The following is a 16,886-nucleotide window of genomic DNA, read 5'->3' on the forward strand; positions in this document are numbered from 1 at the left end:
CCTGGATTCAAATCTGGATTCAGACACTTACTAGCTGTGGTCCTGGGCAAGTCAGGACACTCAGTGTCCTCATCTGTAAAATAAACTGAAAAAGGAAATACAAACCACTCCAGTATCTTTGCCAAGGAGACCCCAAATGAGGTCACAAAGAGTTGGAGATAACTACAAATACAACAAAATTGATTTACTGTCTCATTTATTACAGCAACTTTTTAAAATCTGCAATATCCTTTGCCTCCTTCCACAACCCTCCCATAAATTCCCCTCTCTCCATCTTGCCTTTGACCAGCATTTGGATGGACAATCCCTCTGTATGCATATATTGAACAGATATTGTAAATAGACAGTGAATTAAAACAGGGTAGTTCAGTGATTGCAATTGGGAAGTTTTTCAAGGTTTTCAATGATCTCTAATTGTTAAAATTGATATTTTGCCTACAAATGGTCTTCTGATGTTGTTATATCAACCATGGAACACCACAATCTCTAAAGAATCAATATTTTAGGTAACCAAAAGAGTAATGGAGAAATGGTGGCATGTTACTAACAACAACTTATATAATAAATCACATCAAATATATTTTTTGAAGAAATAATATAGGAGAACAGGGAAGGACGGCAAAAGACAACCAATAGACAGCTTGATATTGCCTTAGTAGCTACATAATATTAAAAGATCTAGAAAATATTTTATAGCATGTTGAATATATTTTCTATAAATGATTTATGGAAAGAGATGGCTAAAAATCCCATACTAATAAATAAAAAAATACTAATACTAATACTAATACTAAAAAAAATACTAAGACAACATGGATAGGTTGCATTCTGTACTGTTGCAGAGGGTACCCATACCTGTAAGCTCTAGCCTCCTTGAAGTACTGATGAAAGGCTAGTCGTACATAAATTGCATCTTGTTGAGTGAAGTGTTATTTAGGGCTTTTAATCCTACTTGCTAGCTAGGAAGCATAGTGGATAAGAGTGCCAGACCTAGAGACAGGAAGACTCATCCTCCTTCAAATCTGGCCTGAGATAACCTACTAGCTGTAAGACCCTGGGTAAGTCAGTTAACTGTGTTTATCTTCATTTCCTATCTTTGCCAAGAAAACCCCAAATAGGGTCACCAAAAATCACATTCTTGAAACAAGTGAACAACAATAACAACAATCCTACCCCTGTCTTAGCAGTGGTTTGGAATGGTTAGGTCCATGGTAGAAGTGGAAAACTTCCAACAGCTATGCTTTCATCTAACCTTTTATAGCAGAAAATTAATATTGAAGAAACATAAAACCCATCCTTTTCTTGACTCCAGTCTTGGGTTTGGGGGTATTGAATACATGTTGTTCAGAAGCAGGACTCTACAGGTGAATGCACAGTGGGTGACAGCTCTATTGTATATCATTTCAAGAGCCCAGGTCTCTGAGACTCTTAAAATAACAGAATTCAGTGGCCTGGAGATTTTTCATATTTTGCTAGCTCCAGCAAGTTCCCATGTGGCAGAGACGTTGTTCCTCTCTTCAGGAGATGAAAAGTGGGCGTCACGAATAGGGAGATAATTCATATTTGGCCCCAGAGGAATAGAACTTTAGCATTTCATCTCTTCCCTTCTTTCTATTTCTAGGGGAATTATGAAGCTGAACTGTGTCAGACTAGGGTATTAGAACCTCTCCATTCTTTCCCAAAAGAATAGTCAGCGTTACTGCTTTTCAGCTAGGAGAAGGGTGTGAAATGTACAGGGTACTTCGTAGTTGTCTGGACTGGCCCTGATTAATTATACATTTGGGGCTACTTGTCATTGTATGAGCTATCTAAGCACAATTCAGGGGAGGCCTCAGGTAAACTGAGGCACACATGCCAAGAGAGGTGATTTAGCAACACACCTGAGGAAGTCTAGCCCCTTCCCTCTTTTATCTGTCACTTGCCCTTCTTTAAAGTTCTTGTTAATAATATATATTATTATTATTATTATCTCAGGGTAATGCAGACTTGGAACCATAACAAGCAGGGACAACAGAGACAACCACCCCAGCTGCTGTAAATCTATCCTGATAACAACGAATAAATTAGCACATATTGGAGAGGAAATTTGTCTAAGGTCTAAAACTGCCATTTGCCGGGGAAATCTCCCGCCACACGGTGGGACCCAGGGGAGAGCAGATGAAAGAAGATAGAAAGAAATGGAATTGTTCCATTTGTCTCCCCAAGGGGAAAATGCAATCAGACTGAAGAGAAACCCTCTTACTGAACACATTAGCTTTTTAACAGCACTTGTGAGGGATGCAGGGTTGAGCCTGGCTGGCAGAGAACACTGACCCGCTCACTTCTTTAGAAAGGCATGTTCCTAGACTGAGAGCCTCATCTAGGTATTATTACAATGCCAGGGAGAGGAGGGAGGAGGGGAGAACTGCATTTATTTGTTGTTCTAGAAGAGCCTTGGCAAAAGCACAGATAAAATAACTGCTCCAGCTGACTTTGTGCTCTTCTTTTCCATGCCCACAATTGTGTGCAACTAATAAAGTCAATTCAGTCATTGTTCTTTGTTGTTCAGTAACATCTGACTCTTCATTACCCTATTTGGGGTTTTCCTTGGCAAGGACACTGGAGTGGTTTGCCATTGTCTTCTCAGGCTCATCTTATAAATGAGGAAACTGAGGGGTTAAGTGACTTACCCAGCTAATGAGTGTCTGAGGGCGGATTGGAACTCGGGAAGATAAGGCTTGCTGATTCCAGACCTGGTGCTCTATCCAGGTTGTGGAGAAAAAAGAAAATTCTGAAATTTTCCAAATTTTAATGACCATGCTCCTTGGATCTGGCTAACGAGTTTGAAAATTGAGCCCTGCTCAGTGTCCCTAATACTTCTTGTGTGAGGTATACAATAAGTGCTCAATAAATATTTTAAATTGATGCATATTAAAACAAAATTCCAAATTATTTTTTCAATCGCTATCAGAAGCTCTTTATCTCAGATCTGGAAACAATATGTTAGTACCCCTGCTTGCTTTACCATTTCCAGGGAACAAAGCCGTTTTTGGTTCTGGTTTGGTGTACTGCCCCAAAGTAGACCTGAAATCCATTGGTTCCTAGCCTTCATGTAGTTTTGGGTGGTTCTTTATAACGTGGTCAAGGTAGAAAATAGAGATGGGGGGGAGGGAACCAAAAGCCTAAGATGAAAGATCACTAGATCTGGAACTGTAAGGAACCTTAAAGGTATTTAGTTCATTTTAATAATGATGATGATGATAATTAGCATTTAGCACCTTAAAATTTGTAAAAGGCTTTCTATCCATTCACTCATTAGATACTCCCAGCAATCTAGTCAGGAAAGTGCAACGAATAAAGGGCAGGTGATTTATCAAGGGTCACACAAGTGGAAACTGTATGAGTCTGGATATGAAAACGGGTCTTTCGGACTCCATGTTTGCCCTCTGTCCACTGGCCACCAGGCTTTATTTTATAATAAAGAATCTGAGTTACAGGAACTGGTCTCCATCATACACTTGTGGTTGTGAGTCTGGATAAGTCTCTTTATCTCTCTCGCCCTATATTTTCATCTTTAAAATGAAGGGATTAGGCTAGATGATCTCTAAGTTTTCTTCTCAGTTCTAAGACTTCTTTCTTTCCACATGGACAGCCAGAACAGAGGAAATCTTTGTTTCAAGTTCTTTAGGTTTCAAAACATTTTAGGTAAGTGGTAGTATACAGAGGAAATAGGTTTCAAAGCCATATTGCCACCAGTTCCATTGTTTGTATTTTTAATGTTTTAAAAATATTTTGGGGACAAGTCTATTGTGTTTTTTCTCTTTGAAACAATGTTCTGCTATTGATTGCCAATTCAATTCTTTCTGAAGATAATTTTTAGTCAGGTTCAATTATCTAGTTACCTATTTATTCTATAGAAGAGAGAATCGAGAGAACATTGAAGCGATTTTATGTCCATCTAGTCCAGGATTAGAAAAGGGAGTCCCCCATTCTTGCAGTATCATCTGTCATAATGTTTATCAAATGCAAGGCAGCAATGTATAGCCTTCCACGATGGGAAGCAGCCTGAGGGAGTTAGGGGACAACAGCTTTGACCATAACTTGATGAATTTTTTTCTATAGTCTGGACAGATCCTTTCTCATGGGAAGTTGGAATCTATCTGTTCTTCAGTTTGAGTTCCTCCTTGCTAACACACACCTCATCCCCTTTTGTTCTGATCTACTTTAGTTCATCTCTCAATCCTGTGGGCCATGTCCCTTTCTTTTCTTTTCTTTTCTTTAGGCTGGGGTTAAGTGACTTGCCCAGGGTCACACAGCTAGGAAGTGTTAAGTGTCTCAGACCAGATTTGAACTTATGTCCTCCTGAATTCAAGACTGGTGCTCTATCCACTGCACCACCCAGCTGCCCCTATGTTCCTTTATTTTCAAAGAACAATAAAGGATCCTAAGACATCTCTGTGAAAAACTTGTCATTTCAATGACAGGATAACAGCCAAGAAAAGCAAACTAAGTCACTTCCATTACTGATGATCAGTCTAACTAAAGAATTTTTGCTGTCAGCTAGGGCAGGGCTTCTTAAACTTTTTTCCAATTGTGACCCCTTTTTGCCCTCCCAAATTTTACGTGACCCCAGGTATATGGGTATGTAAAACAGGTATGCAAATCTAACATTTACTGATAACAAATCATAATTTTGCAATTGCCACAATCATTTACGAGGGGATCCCATAGGGGGTCACAAACCACATTTTAAGAAGCTGGGAACATGGGTATCCAAGAAGCTTGGAATCTGTGGATAGGCTCTTCCTTTAGATCATGTTTTACACAGGGAAGGCCCAAGGGCAGCAGGTGTGCATATGTGCTCTGATGACTGCCCCGTCCTCATGGTGTGACGTTGTTTCTCTCTCCCCTACAGTCCGAGTATCATTACGAGTATACTGCGTGTGACAGCCTGGGCTCGAGATGGAGGGTCGCCGTGCCCCACACTCCTGGACTGTGTACCAGCCTCCCTGATCCAGTCAAAGGCACTGAATGCTGTAAGCAGCTGTCACTCCGGGCTCACTTTATATATTACCTCGGCTGTATCCTTATTTGGCAGACCCCTTCAGCTCTAAGTCCTGTTTTTCTATAGTAGGAGGAGGGGAAATGCGTCTTCAGGAAATCAAATCTTATACCAAACACTTGGTTTTTCTTTTTTCTCCCTTTTCCCACCCCCAATTTTGGTAGAGAAACATTTTATGTGATGCAGACTTAAAACTTGGATGCTGTTTTTTTCCTCTAAGCTTTTTGGATCTTGGGAAATAAGAATGCAGAATTCCAGCTGTGCCACATTCAGATGTTTTCTTCTTTTGCATATTCAGTTTCCTTTATGTTTATGCATTCTTAGTCTAGCCATTGACTGGGCAGTTATAATCACTCATTAGTGAAGATTGCAGCCCATTTTTATTCTTGGAAAGGAAGCCAGGAAAGATGGATTGCTGCAGAGGCAGACCTTTAAAGTACTTTGAGTGTCAATTCAGAGAAATATAAATCTCATTTGGCGGGTGGGTTTGATTGTGCATTCAGAAACATGAGGATTTGTCTGGAGCTCACACTCCTATTCTGTGTAACTGTATTTAACGATCACAACCTTTCAAGTGGTTGCCACCTGTTTTCTCTCTTCTGATAGAACAGGAAAAGGGAGAAGAAGTGATAGTTAGGGAATTGGGATAAAGAACAGTTTTTGTTGTTGAGGCAATTGCGGTTAAGTGACTTTCCCAGGTCACACAGCCAGGAAGTGTTAAGTGTCTGAGGTCAAATTTGAACTCGGATCCTCCTGAATTCAGGGCTGGTGCTCTATTGACTGATCACCTAGCTACCCTGATAAAGAACATTTTTAAGAGTTGGGGATGATAATGAGAATGTTCCCCCCTTTATTAAGTATCAAGGCTGTATTTGAACTCAGATCATCCTCCTCCTACCAGGACTGGTGCTTTATCCACTGTATCACCTAGTTGCTCCAATACTGAAGATGTCTAAAAAAAAAAAAAAGAATGATTTGTGAAGGATGCTGAGATTTATTTAGGCTGCTTTTAAAGGGGCCTTAACCAGGCAAAAAAATGATGAGCAAATGAATTATTGTATACACTACAAAAGGTATGAGTTTGAATTCTGGCTTTGCTACTTAATTACCTGTGTGTCCTTGAGCTGGCGGTGGAGGAAATGGACTGGAAAATCTTTTCTGTGGCTAGCTATGATCCTTTGAAAGAACTATGAGATACCGATAGTTCTACATAAAAATTAGGGATGTCTGAAGCTCTTCCCTAAAGAGCTTTCAGAAGAGGAAAGGCTCCTCTTAACAGAGTGACCTTACTTAAAGTCAGACCACAAGCCCCCGGTGGAATGTGAATGAAAAGTTTTAGGTCTTAAGTTATTAAGTCTTACCTGTGCCATCCTGCTGCCTCAACCATATAGAACAGTAAGTCGTTCATCAACTCTCCCTTGAGCAACAATCCTAATATGACCCAACTTCTCTTTTATTTTTAGCCTTTTCCTGCAAGGCTGGGGAATTCCTGGACATGAAGGACCAGTCGTGTAAGCCATGCGCCAAAGGCCGATATTCTCTAGGCACAGGTATACGATTCGATGAGTGGGATGAGTTACCGCACGGGTTTGCCACCCTAGCGAACAACCTGGAGATTGATGAAGACTTCACCGAGACATCTGAAAATTGCACCTCGTGAGTGTAGCATCTGCCTGGGACGTGCTTACTGCTCAGCCCCATTTTTCTAGGAACATGGCTGCAGTGCCAGCTGGGCAGGCACGGGCAAGTTTAGCAAAAAATTTCACTTGAATTATTACCTTTGAGCCTTCCCATAAGCTTGTAAGGTCTAAAATATATATATTTTACATATATATAAATATATAATTGATATATATTGTATTTTGTATTGTATATATTGTATCTTGCTACTCATTAAATTAAAAATACAAAATAATATAAAAATAATTGAACCTTAAGAAACTAAGGTTCAATGAGAATATATATATATATATATATATATATATATATATATATATATATATATATATATATATATATATATATGTATATATAGGTATATATAGGTATATATGTATATATGTCTTATTTTATGGATGAGGAAACTAAGGTTCAATGAGAATTTATCCAGGCTCCCAAAACTGGTCTATGACAAAATCAAACCTTGAACTAATTAAGAGTCAAAGTAAAATGCTTGCTCACTTAGCCATATACTCATTCTAATAAATAATAATTCAGAAAATAAAATCTTAAATACTGTGCATAATGCCCTGTACTATCAGTAACAGCTAGTATTTATGTAGGGTTTTAAGGTTTGCGAAGTCCTTTCCATATGTTAAATTGTTTGATGCTCAGAACTGTTCTGGAAGGTAGGTGCTAGTGACCACAGAGAGGTTGAGTGAGTTGCCTTGAATCACATAGCTAGCAAGTGTCCAAGGTTATATTCGGATCTTCCTGATTCTTGGCCCACCCCTCTATCTACTGCACCCCCACTCCCTCTCACAAGCTGCCTCTTTGTTATTATTGTTCAGTTGTTTATAATGATCAATTCTTCATGACTCTGTTTAGGGATTTTTTTTTTTTTTTTGGCAGATACCAAAGTGGTTTGTTACTTCTTTCTCCGACTTGTTTGACAGTTAGGGAAACAGGCAAACAGGGCTAAATGATTTGTTCAGGATCATACAGTAAGGGTCTGATGCCATATTTTAATCCAGATCTTCCTGATTCTAGGTATGGCTCTTTACTCACTCTGCTATCTAGCTGCTGGTAGCTACCTCTAATAAGGGATATAAAAATGGGCAAGAGAGAATAAGAGAAAGAAGGAAGCTCAGAAGTCGTTAGGTTATGGGTAAGAGCAATAATATGACCAGTTCCCTAAGATTTTCTATCACAATCAGCCACTTGCCACCCTTAATATGAACACCTCATCTCCTTCTATTATTAGGTGGGTATTGTTTTCCAAATAGTTAAAGGGCAAAGGCTTAAAGGAAAATTCCCATGTAAAAACAAAAATTTTATTTTTTTTTAAGTATTTGTATTTGGATAGGCCATAAGTTTTTGTCTTATTTTAGCACTTCAAAGAGCTATAATTTCATTGATGTGTGTGTAGGAGCTGTATCAATGCAAATCACAATCTTAAACCTCTCAGCAAACCACGAGAGAGCCACTTTTAAAAAATTATCAATATCTTTTGTTTTTACATCACCTGCATTTTAAGATATATCTTTCTTCTCCTGCCCAGAGAACAATCCTATATAATAAAGAATAAAAAAGATATGAAAAATCCAGTTCAACTAAACTAGCCAACATATTGAAAAAGGATGTAATTATATATAGTGTTCCACAACCATAGTTCCCCGCCTTTGTAAAGAAGCATTTCCCATTTATTTGGAATAATTTGGGAATGATGAGTTCTAATTCTAGTTTGCTGAGTGCTTGCTAAGGTCTTGAAAGAAGTGGTGGACCTGATGGCTGAAGGAGGAGGTTTTGAAAGACTGAAGAGCAAATTTCTCCATTTTCCAGAGAGGAAAAAAGACTAAAAATTATAGGCCACTGAACTTGACCTTAGTTCTTAGAAAAATTTTAGTTAGTATTAAATAGTGATCACAATAGCCAGCCTGATTTCAACTGGATCAGGTAATGCTAGACAAATCTATTTCCTCTTTTCTTTTTTCTTTCTTTTTTAAAATTTTTATTATTATAGCTTTTTATTGACAGAACATATGCATGGGTAATTTTCCAACACTGATCCTTGCAATCATTTCTATTCCAACTTTTCCCTTACTTCCCTCTACCCCCTCCCCTAGATGGCAGGCAGTTTCATACATGTTAATTAAACATGTTAAAGTATATTTTAAATACAATATATGTGTACATATTTATGCAGTTATCTTGTTGCACAAGAAAAATCAGAATTAGAAAGGTAAAAATAACCTGGGAAGAAAAACAAAAATGCAAACAGTCCACACTCATTTCCCAGTGTTCCTTCTCTGGGTGTAGCTGGTTCTATTCATCACTGATCAATTGGAACTGATCAATTTCCTCTTTTCACAGGATTATTAGATTGGTAAAAATCAAGGGAATGCTGTTGATAAAATGTCTGTAGATTTGCGTAAAGCATTTGACAGTTTCTCATGCAGAGATGTGGGTTAGATAATAGATAGTACAGTTAATTGGATTTTTGAATTGATTGAAGAACTTGACCCAAAGAAGAGTCACTAATGACTTGATGTCACTTAGAAAGTCTCTGAAGTTCCTCAGAGAATTGTCTTTAGCCCCAGGCTCTTTAAAACTTTTATCCAGAACTTAGGTGAAGGCATAGATGATATGCTTATCAAACTGGTAGAATAGGTGACCCAGATTGGAAGATCACTGGATAATAGAATCCGAATGCCTCATAGATGTTGGCTAGTGTTACCAGGATTCCTGCTTAATCTCTGTCTGCCTCAGTTACCTCCTTTGTAAAATGAGAAGGTTAGACTGGATGGCCTGTGAGGTCCCTTTCAGTTTTAAATCTATGATCCTATAATCCAGTAGTGCTTCCACTCCATTTTCAATGGCCCCAGATTACCTACATAACACAGTGAAGCATTAGAGAAAACATTTTGTGGAGATAGGTCTTGCTAAAGTCAGCCATATTACCTTATTGCTCCTCCATAGAATCATAGCGAGTGATGCAAGGGGTTGGGCTTTTTGGGACTTGACATGAACTCATAAGTGTAGTTCAACCAAACCTAAATAGTAGACTTCTGGAGGACAGAGGATGGGTTAAATGCTGTTTAATGGTTTCTAAAGTCTATTATGGCCTCAAGGTTAGGAAATCTCTCAGCTAAAGAGAGCTATGCAAAGGAACCAAGGAGATACCATACAGAATGCTGGTCCATTGCTATCTTATATCTGATGTTCATTCATTCAACAAATATTTATTTAGCATTTATTATGTACAAGGCACTAAGCATCGGCATTGTAAAGCATACAAAGATATAGGGCATTGGACAATACGCTTTGTTAAACAGTGTTGACAATGAAAAAATGTCACTGATGAAAAAGGAAAACAAATGAACATTTCCTTTTGAGAAATACCAAGCTAATACTTGTATACAAGTGAATCATTCAGATCTTGAATTTGGAAAACGGGGGAGGCTGCTCAAATTTCTTAAGTTACATCCCTTGGAAGCCCCATTAAGTCTGTCTGTGTTAAGCAGAATGGACATTTAATAGAGCAGTTTGACTTATCTCAAGTGTTCGTTTTGATGGTCTGTGGGCATTAGCGTGACAACCGGTTTCCTAGGGGATAGGGGAAACTGAGACTGGTGGCTGGTGGCAAAAAAAAGCTAAAAGAGGAGACATAATATACAGAATTAGGGCAACCACTATTTAAGTCCTAATGGAGTATGTAATTTGGTCAGAACAAGATGCAGGCTCAGCCCATATGATCAATCCACTTCCGTGCACAGAAAGACATTCTTGGCTCTCTCGAGACAGCCCCAGATAGATTTCAGAGATTATCTCAAGCTCATTTCAGTGAAGCAGGATGTAGGATAATAGAACATCTTATATTTCTACAGTTGCCTTTCTTCCAGGAGCTCAGCGGGTCTCAGTCACTGGTTTCATTCATTTCTTTCACACACTCTAAGGATGGAGATTTTTTTTTTTTTTGTCCTATTTAGCTAAGTGAAAATTGGAGTGCAGAAAGATCATACAAGTAATTAGTGACAGAGTCTGGATTTGAACCCTGCCCCTCCAACTCCTGATCCAGTCCTCTGTTTCTCACTGCTTTGTGGAGCCCAATCTTTGGAACCCCCTGAACTAATCTGGGCTCTCTCTCCTTTTTCTTCACCAGCGTGATGAAGTTGGGGTTCATGATGGCTAGATTCTCTCTATGTTGTATAACATTATTTCTCAAGATTCTGTTTCCCTAATTGTAGAATTCATGGGAGGTATGTCACTATTGAGTAAATCCACTTGTGACCCTTCTTTCTGTAGATCTAGGCCTGAACCTGGAAGTGCTTTTGTCCATGGAGCTTCTCTTCTCAATCAGGGACACCGAGACCAGACAAAATCAAGGCTGTTTATATACAACTTGCAAATGTAACCTACTTTGGGCATCAATTTAATAATTCATCAAACCTTGGAGGTTATTTATAGCTTGTGCTAGGTGGCAAGTTTTGTCTTTCTCAGAACAGGAGAAATCAATGCCATTTAGGTTAATGATGAGCTCAGCTTTGGGGAGTTGAAAGGATTTCCATTTAATGAGGAGCACTGCAGAGGAAACACTCTTTAGGGGATTGCTTCTAAGGTAAAACACAAAATCCTCTGTCTGGCATGTAAAATCCTGGACAAGCTGGCTCTCTTCTCCCTTTCCAGTCTTATTTTGCATTACCCTTCCTCACAAACTCGACGTAGCCATCATTCTATCACCCCTCTCCCAGGCTTTGCCTGTGCCTGGAATGTATTCCTTCCTGACCTCATCCTTTTAACCTAACTCTTTCAAAGCTTCCTTAGTACCCCATCTCCTTTACAAAGTCTTTCCCAACAAATAACCTTTCCTCTGATATTGCCTCCCATTACACTGTATAGCTCTTCTATGTACATAACTGTATATTGTCTTCTTCAATGTGAGCCTTTTGAGAGGAGGGTCAATATTTCTGTAATTTTTTTATTTCTAAGGCTTAGCCTGGCATATAATGGTGCTTAATAAAAACTTGTTGAATGAATGGATGGATGGATGAAAGTTGTTAGTGTTAAGGAATATGGCAACATAGCTGTAATATATAGAAATATATATTTATATAGTGTACATAAAGTAATTTTTTTTCAAATTCTAGAGTCAGATAGGGGAAAGGAGCCATTTCTAGAGAAGTTGGTTGGGCCAGACTGAACACCAGAACCCTTGATTCTACTTGTGTCTTTCCTTTTGATTTGCTCTGGGTCTTTGGACATACCCTGTGAGATTTGGATATTTTGGTTCTTTTCCCTAAACCTTGGAGGCATTAGGAAGAGAAAAATTAAGGTTTTTATTTGCAGATGCAGTTATGGTCCTAGAAAGTAGATCAGAACCTCGGGTTAATCTTTCCATGTTTGTTACTTCCAAGTTTTCTGTCCTACAACTTAAAGTTTAGAGAAACTAAAAAGGGTTCATGCAAAAGAGAGAGATGGAGGGAAACTGAGAGACAGAGACAGAGAGGAAGGAGGAGGAGGAGAAGGAAAGAAGGGTAAGGGGAGAGAGAAAAGGAGAAGGGGAAGGAAGGGAGAATGATTCAAAGTTAGTTGTTGATTGGGGTTATTTGAGCAATGGAAAAAATATACATCCCATCTCCAGTCATCCTGATCTATATCTGTCTACTGAACCCAGATGGCTCTGGAGGGGAAAGTGAGGCAGGTGACCTTGCCCAGCCCTCCCTCACTTAAATCCAATTCACCTGAATGTCATGGAATCACTTCCCTAATGTCATAGTCCTTTTAGAGAATGAAGATCAAAGAACAACAACTTTAGCACCTTACAGGTCACAAAGCTCTTTATTCTCAACAATGGTGTTTGAGAAGAGAGGTTCAGAATAGACTCATACCAGTCCAGAAAGACTAAAGTAATTCACTCACAACTAAGAGATATGAGAACCACAGCTAGAAGAGTCTGCATTAGAGTTTCCATACATATATAGATAGATATATATATACATATATATGATATATATATATATATTCACACACATATATGATAGCATCAATAACCAGATCACTGAGTACAAATCTTCCACATAGTGACCCTCAACATGTCTGTTGATAGTGGTGTTGGATAATTGCCTCCTCTTTGCTGAGCCCAGAATAAAAGCACATGAATTTTAATTGCAGAAAAAAATACATTTAGATCATATGATGGGGAGAGCATTGTGACTTCATAATTTGTAAGAGACTGGAATGCTTTTCCAATGGAACTTTGGAGATTCTAACGATGAGGTCAGAGAGAAATGGTGCAGGATAGTTTTTAGTGCTGCGTTAGCTGGAGTTGAGAGCATTTCTCTCTTAATGCCCTAGGAAGCCTAAATGCTTTTCCATTCCAAAGTATAAAAACCCTTGTACTATATGACAGTTAAAGGTTTCCAATTAATCATTCTACATTAATCATTGGTTGTTCTAAATCAATTAATCAGTAAGCATTTATGAAGTACTTACTGTGTGCCATATACACAGTGTTAGGTGCTAGGGATACAAAGGCAGTAAAATAGCCTTGCCATCAAAGACCTTACATTCCAAAGAGAGATTCAACACATGCACATATAAATATATATAGAATCAATATGAGCTAATTTTTGAGTGGGGAAATAGAGGGAAAGGGGAAGGGGTTGCTAGTCCCCTAGGAAGTAGAGAGTGAATCTGTCAGCTCAATAGATTAAAATATACAGAATATATATATATGTGTGTGTGTGTGTGTGTGTACATACATATATATGTGTGTGTGTGTATATATACACATAACATATGTGTATATACACACACACACACACATATATATATATATAATCAGTTATACTATATATACATATATATATAATCAGTTATACTATAATTAGGATGGAGTAGCCAGGGCTTCGCCTTAGGGTGCTGAAATTTAGAGGCTGCTAATAGTGTTTTCTAAAATGCAGGAAAAGGGGGCAAGGTAGGTGGCGCAGTGATAGAGCACCAGCCTTGAATTCAGGAGGACCTGAGTTCAAATCTGGTCTCAGACACTTAACCCCTCCTGGCTGTGTGACCCTGGGCAAGTCACTTAACCCCAGCCTCAGGGAAAAAAAAAAAAAAGAAAATGCAGGAAAAAACAAATCTTAGTATCCAGTTGGTATTATTCAGTGGTTTCTGTCATTCCTGACTCTCTGTGACCCCACTTGGAGTTTTCTTGGCAAAGATACTGAAGCAGTTTGTTATTTCTTTCTCCGGCTCATTTGACAGTTGAGGAAACAGAGTTAAGTGACTTGCCTGGGATCACAAAGCTAGTAACTGTCTGAGGCCAGATTTGAACTCAGGAAGATAAATCTTTTTGACTTCAAGGCTGGCACTCTGTCCACTGTGCCATTTAGCTGCCCCTGATATCTAGTAAGCAAGAGTAAGCAATTGGTTGAAGATGCCAAATGCCCCACTTCCCTCTTGCCTCCACCTCATATCTGTTCCCCAGGTAAATTCCTCCCCAGTTCTGTTCCCTCTCCCATGGTGTCAGTCTCCACCCACCCTCAACTGTTTGTTTTTAAAAAGATGATTTGAGGATATATTAATGATGTTTTCCCTGAGCACGAGAATTGCTAGTTAGGTTTCAGAAGAGCAGTGCCCTTATGAAATTTTGTTATTCTGTGAGATTGTATTTAAGTGAATGTTTGAAATCACATCGGGTTTTTTAAGGTGAGTTTATTAATTTTTCAAAATCTTGTGGGAATCTTTGTCAGGTAAAGCATGATCTTGTAAAAATGAAATGGATTGCTTTAATATGAGCTACTCATCTTTGGGATAGACATTGGGCTCCTCTAACTCCATCCTAGTTACAGTATAACTGCTATATATAGTCTGTATATTTTAATCCACGGAGCTGACAGATTTGCTCTCTTTTGCTAGCAACCCCCTCTCCTTTCCCTCTATTTCCCCACTCAAAATTATCTTGTATTGATTCCGTATATATTTAAACGTGCATGTGTTATATCTCCCTTTGGAACGTAAGTCCTCTCCAATGTCCTGCAATGAGATTTTTTTTTTCCAAATTTAGCTTTTGAGCTTCAATTCCCTCAATTTATAAAATAATGGAGTTGGTCCACCTCTGGACTCTTTCTTTCTTCCAATTTTTATTTCGAGTTCCAAGTTCCAAATTCTATTCCTCCCTCCATCCCTCCCTGAGATGTTAGGCAATCAGATAAAGGTTATACATATACAATTGTGTAAAACATTTCCATATTAGTCATTTTGTACAAGAAGACCTAAATAAAAGGAAAAAGTGAAAGAAAGTGAAAATAGCATGATTCAGGCTGCATTCAGATAGTATCAGTTCTTTCTCTGGAGCAGAGAGTCCTTTGGGATTGTCTTGAATCATTGTATTACTGAGAATACCTAAGTCATTCACAGATCTTTGTTGTATCATGTCGCTGTTATTATATACAATGTTCTCCTGGTTCTGTTCACTTCACCATGCATCCCTTCATGTAAGTGCTTCTGCACTATTTCTAATGTTCTTTTCAAGTCTATTAAGTCATCAGTTTTGGAATCCCCCAGAGTCTCTGCCGAAGACTTTGGACGTCCTCTCTTCCCAGTGTCCAGTAGGTATGGAGAGTCTCCCTCCAGTGATTTTGGCTTCTTTCTTCACATAGGTCAACTTGGGTTCCCTTGGGTGACTACATCGCCTCGAACACAGATGAGTGCACGGCCACACTGATATATGCTGTCAACCTAAAACAGTCAGGCACCGTGTCATTCGAATATTTATATCCGGACACTGGGATCATCTTTGAATTTTTTGTAAGCTCTCAGTCAGAGGGGTGCTGGGCTTGTCAAGGGCTGGGGAAGGACCATGCAGCCAATGAGGGCTAAAGTGGACTTTTCCCAGTTTTCCAGAGCTAAAGAGGATTATGAGGACCAACCCAAAGGCTATAGGGAACGAGGAAAAAATACCAAAATTGAAAGACCTGGGGAGGAGGATAGGGTGGGTGGAAAGGGAAGCAGAACCACATGTAAATTGAATTACTGATTAAAAAAAAAAAACTTTAATGATGTCTCATTATGAAGTATCACTATGGGATCTTGAAGTCTCAGTATCATAAGGAGCAAAGATTTCCTGGTTTCCACCTCCAGATCAGAGCTGTTATTCTCAAGTAAATTGGTACCTTGTTTTCTGCCAAAAGGACCACCTAAAAGTTCATTCAGAGTTGTGAGCTGGTATAGTTTCAGATAAAAAAAATAACGCATTCATTTCCTGGTGAATTTGAGACCCGATTTCATATTTCCTTCGGTCCCAGGTTCAGAATGATCAATGTCAACCTAACATAGAAGACTCGAGGTGGATGAAAACTACAGAAAGGGGGTGGGAATACCACAGTGTAAGTATGGTGCCAGCCTTCTCTCTGCGCATAGTAAAGCAAAAACAAAAACAAAAGTCTCTCCTCCTCCCCAGGGCTCCTCCCCAGTCTGTATTGCCATTCAAAAGTTACTGGAGTATTGGAGGACCTGATGGGGGGGGGGGGAATTACCCCACAAGGGGTGGAGGGATCTCCCATCCATATGGGTTTGATCAAAGCACTGGGCAGTTTCCCATCTCTATTGCTGATTTTCCAGATGATGGAGAAATAAGGGAAGGGAAGTCACTGTCATTGTCAGTAACCCTGATGGAGTCACCAGAAGGGGGGGGGGGTCAAGGGAGGATGTGGCTGGAATCTCAGTAGGAGAGGCCACAAGGTGACACTAGGAGACTTGGGAGAGGTGAATTGGGCAGGAAATAAGATTTATTAGTGGTGTGACTTTGGATAACTTGCTGCTTCTATTTGGGCTGAGGTTTTTACTTTTATATAAAAAAGGGATTTGTTTTAGGTAATAGATATTTACCTAAATAATTCCTCTCACTTCTTAAATCCCTGGGTGAACGGAGGCAGGGGGAGGACACTGGGCAGCTATCCCCTAAAGCTTTGTTCTGGGACTTCTTTTCTCTCTATACCCTCATCACTTGTGACTTTATCATCTCCTCATAGGTTCAAGTCCTAGAATGTCCAGCCCTGGTCTGTGTCTTTCTCTCTGCCTCTCTCTATTTGTCTCTGTGTGTCTCTGCCTCTTTCTTTCTGTGTCTCTGTCTCTGTGCAATTTCCTAAAGTGTATTCTCCTCTTCAATAAATTCTAGTGACTCATT

At 39.1% G+C, this 16,886-nt stretch overlaps 1 protein-coding gene across 1 annotated transcript in view; it reads left to right on the forward strand.

Moving 5' to 3' along the window:
• ELAPOR1 (endosome-lysosome associated apoptosis and autophagy regulator 1) overlaps positions 1-16,886 on the forward strand; it is a 109,833-nt gene that overhangs the window by 61,531 nt on the left and 31,416 nt on the right. The window contains exons 2-5 of the mRNA XM_074262882.1: positions 4,895-5,015; positions 6,505-6,697; positions 15,361-15,508; positions 16,006-16,086. Of these exons, the coding sequence (XP_074118983.1) occupies positions 4,895-5,015; positions 6,505-6,697; positions 15,361-15,508; positions 16,006-16,086 (543 nt within the window). The remainder of the gene's footprint in view (positions 1-4,894; positions 5,016-6,504; positions 6,698-15,360; positions 15,509-16,005; positions 16,087-16,886) is intronic.

Source organism: Sminthopsis crassicaudata, chromosome 4, assembly GCF_048593235.1.
Source record: "Sminthopsis crassicaudata isolate SCR6 chromosome 4, ASM4859323v1, whole genome shotgun sequence".
NCBI lineage: Eukaryota > Metazoa > Chordata > Mammalia > Dasyuromorphia > Dasyuridae > Sminthopsis > Sminthopsis crassicaudata.